This window comes from Diadema antillarum, unplaced genomic scaffold (genome assembly GCF_040938485.1).
Source record: "Diadema antillarum isolate AM-2024a unplaced genomic scaffold, OU_Dant_1.0 seq00001957_RagTag, whole genome shotgun sequence".
Taxonomy (NCBI): domain Eukaryota; kingdom Metazoa; phylum Echinodermata; class Echinoidea; order Diadematoida; family Diadematidae; genus Diadema; species Diadema antillarum.
In genome coordinates, this window is record NW_027272617.1 from 470529 (window position 1) to 473449 (window position 2921).

At 41.7% G+C, this 2921-nt stretch overlaps 1 protein-coding gene across 1 annotated transcript; it reads right to left on the reverse strand.

The window, feature by feature from the left end:
• Window positions 1-428: 428 nt before the first annotated feature.
• On the reverse strand, window positions 429-1992 carry LOC139713405 (uncharacterized). Its single transcript, XM_071625140.1, has 2 exons — window positions 1681-1992; window positions 429-1113 (listed from the first exon to the last, which is right to left on the reverse strand). The coding sequence occupies exons 1-2, from the start codon at window positions 1989-1991 to the stop codon at window positions 429-431; spliced, it is 996 nt and encodes a 331-aa protein (XP_071481241.1). The 5' UTR covers window position 1992.
• Window positions 1993-2921: the final 929 nt, after the last annotated feature.

A 2921-nucleotide genomic window follows, 5' to 3' on the forward strand; every position in this document is an offset into this window, starting at 1 on the left:
AGCTAATGATAAGATCACGGACATTAATTAAAATGTAATGATGTTGATCATTCTTCTATCCATGTTTGCTTTGCCATGTCTGCATGCTTTATTCACTGAATAAGTTTGGCAATTTGTTTTTCTCTACTATATACTACATACTATGTTTCTGACAAAAGCATCCCTGACGGTGTGATCATAATTATACCTGTTCGTGTGTTCTACAATCACGTGACAATATGTGCTGATTGAAGAAAAGAACTTGGACTACATCGCATTCGATGTCTCTGTCAGCATCGAAGCCTACAACTATTCAACTTATATGAGTCTGCATTGGAAAATGTGACATATACTACTTATAACGATAAAGAGCAATACATGGGATTTTTGCCTGGAGAACTTGTCCGAGACATGGCCAGTCTTCAAGGTCTTATTGATGTGATGCTGCCTCATGGTAACATACGAGCCTCGTACATCTCCTGGTAATACGGCATTGCACGTTCAGTGGCCTTCCTCACATCTTCTGTGACGTCATCGATAGATGGGATGGGACTTGGAGGAAGGAAGTGGGTGGAGTTAAGGGCGTTACCGCAAAATATACGCCCTATTTTGAAGTGATGGAGGGGCGTCAATACATTCTTCCAATTTGCGCAGCATTCCGGATCGGCCTCCCACTTTAAGAGACCATCACTGTACTCGACGCCGACGGCTGCACAATACTTGGACAGCATTCCGGCGGGGTTGCTGAGCAGGTCGTCGCTGTCGATGATGATGGGATTCGGGTCGAGATGCTCCTTGACGTGGATCCAGGCATCATAGAGTTCCTTGAAGAAACATCTCTTGGCCACGTAGCGATCAGGCGAATCCCGTGCGAAGTGGAAGTCTGCAGGGCTTGGTGCTTTACATCTGGAAGGGTCTTCCGCGTACAAACTCATCTCCGTAGCTACCGAGTAGATGACATTTCGGTAGGACTGGAAAACTTTTATCGGGTGACGAACGAGGAAAGTGTACTTGTAGTTCGAGCATTTCTCAGGTGGGAATTGCAGGCATTCTATGTTAGGCAGAGCAAGTTTGCAAAAGATCAGATCCTTCTCGGGGTTAGGATTATCCAACAATTTCTTGATGTAAGGCAGTCTGCAAATGGAAATAGATTGGAAAGATACAAATGAACTTATCCACCTGCTTACTACTCATGATAAAGTTAGGTCCAAGAACATTCTCAAAGTCATTATCTGGTCCATCTTGTTAGCTATATAGGAATGTCATTTAATGCAGCTGGAAAATAAGTGGACACGGCAACTCGGAAGTAAATGGTTTGCGAACATATGCCGTCACCCATGCATGATCCCTAGAAATCCCGTGACTTTCTTGGTTTTGCTTCGGATATCTTGTTTGTCTGTTTCTAGTCTTTATTAAAACCTACTTTGAACGAGAAAAGTGTTTTATACATGCGCTCACTCTCACTCACTCTCTCTCTCTCTCTCTCCCCTCTCTCTCTCTCACTCTCTCTCTCTCTCTCTCTCTCACACATACACATGCACTCCTGTCTCTATGCTTCTTCAGTTAATTCTCTTTCACCTTCAAACTTGCTAAGTATAATTTTTTTTCTGAAACGAAATAGCTCGTCTTCATACGACGGAGCGAAAAAAAAAATGTTTAAAATAAGTTAAACGGGAAGAAACACAAAACAATAATACTAACTTCAGGAGTCTAACATCCTGTTTACTACAGTCTTCACCGACTAGCATCTCCAGCGCTTTCTGCCAATCTTCATCCGGGATATCGTCGGCTTCGTGATCGACGGTCTTGCCCATCAGATGGAGGTTATCCTCAGCTTCTATGCAGCAGTACTGGGCGTCGAAAAACACCTCGGAATTCGGCACTTCACTCATGCATCTTGCAAAAATCGAGGAAGTAGACCGGGGAAGACACACCGCAAAGACCCTTGCTTGTTTTCGTGGGGTATCTTCAACGGGCGAATCTTTCGCGGCCGTCTGCACTGTCTGTGCCATTTTGATTTGAGCCTTACATAAGATGCTGCGCTCCTAAAGAGAAGAATAGCAAACAATTAGTATGTTCACCAACGAGTTAATGTCAAAATGACATTATGATTTTGTTCATGCGTTGGATGTGAAACACTATCTCATGCCCTGTGCACTGACTGTCAATATCCAGGGTTCATTATGACGTAGACTTTGATTGCAAACCGGGGGGGGGGGGGCGATGAGTGATGATAGCTCAGACAAACACAGCGGAGTTTGTAGACGTTCAATGGGGATGCATTCTATTATTTGATTAATCAAAAAATAACAGTACACTGTACTTATATTTCAGCTCATCATATTTCGCTCAGGCTACCACCCTTCGATTCAATGTGAAATTTTCCTTAAGAAAATAAAAATAAAGTTTAGTATCAAAAATGAAAATACAGATTAAAAAATTGCCCCTTTTAAACCCTTTATTGTGCCTGGGATTCAGTGTGTATACGACACTATGGGGTTTTCTGTGCCAAACAGCATCTAAAGCTCACAAAGGATTTAGAAGAAACTTGTTGCTATTTCTATCTACATGTATGTTTCTACTTTCTTTGTTACGAAGCATATACCACAGCATGGGACGAAACGTTAAAGAAAACCCGCAGTGCAGGATTAACATTACCACGGAGTAAGAGTTAAAGGGATGATGATATTGATTGGGGTGAGGATTCAGCCTTTTAACTTTTTGCAAGATGCTTAAAATGATTTGTTAAAAATGTTGAAGAATATATAGTTCTAAGAGAAATCCAAAGTTAATTTGATGAAAATCAGTTATGGAATGGCTGAGATATCCAAAAACAAAGTAAAACCAAGCGATCCTAATAAAAGGTGGGTCTAACCTTTTATTAGGAATGTTTTGTTTTTGGATATACAGTCAAACCTGTCTATAGCGGCCACCCAAGGGAT

Bases quoted from the DNA above. Each gene is read 5' to 3' on its own strand.
- LOC139713405 (XM_071625140.1), bottom strand. From the start codon at position 1,991: ATGGCACAGACAGTGCAGACGGCCGCGAAAGATTCGCCCGTTGAAGAT. The intron at 1,114-1,680 runs GTTAGTATTATT...TTCCATTTGCAG, and splicing joins CAGGATGTTAGACTCCTGAA to ACTGCCTTACATCAAGAAAT.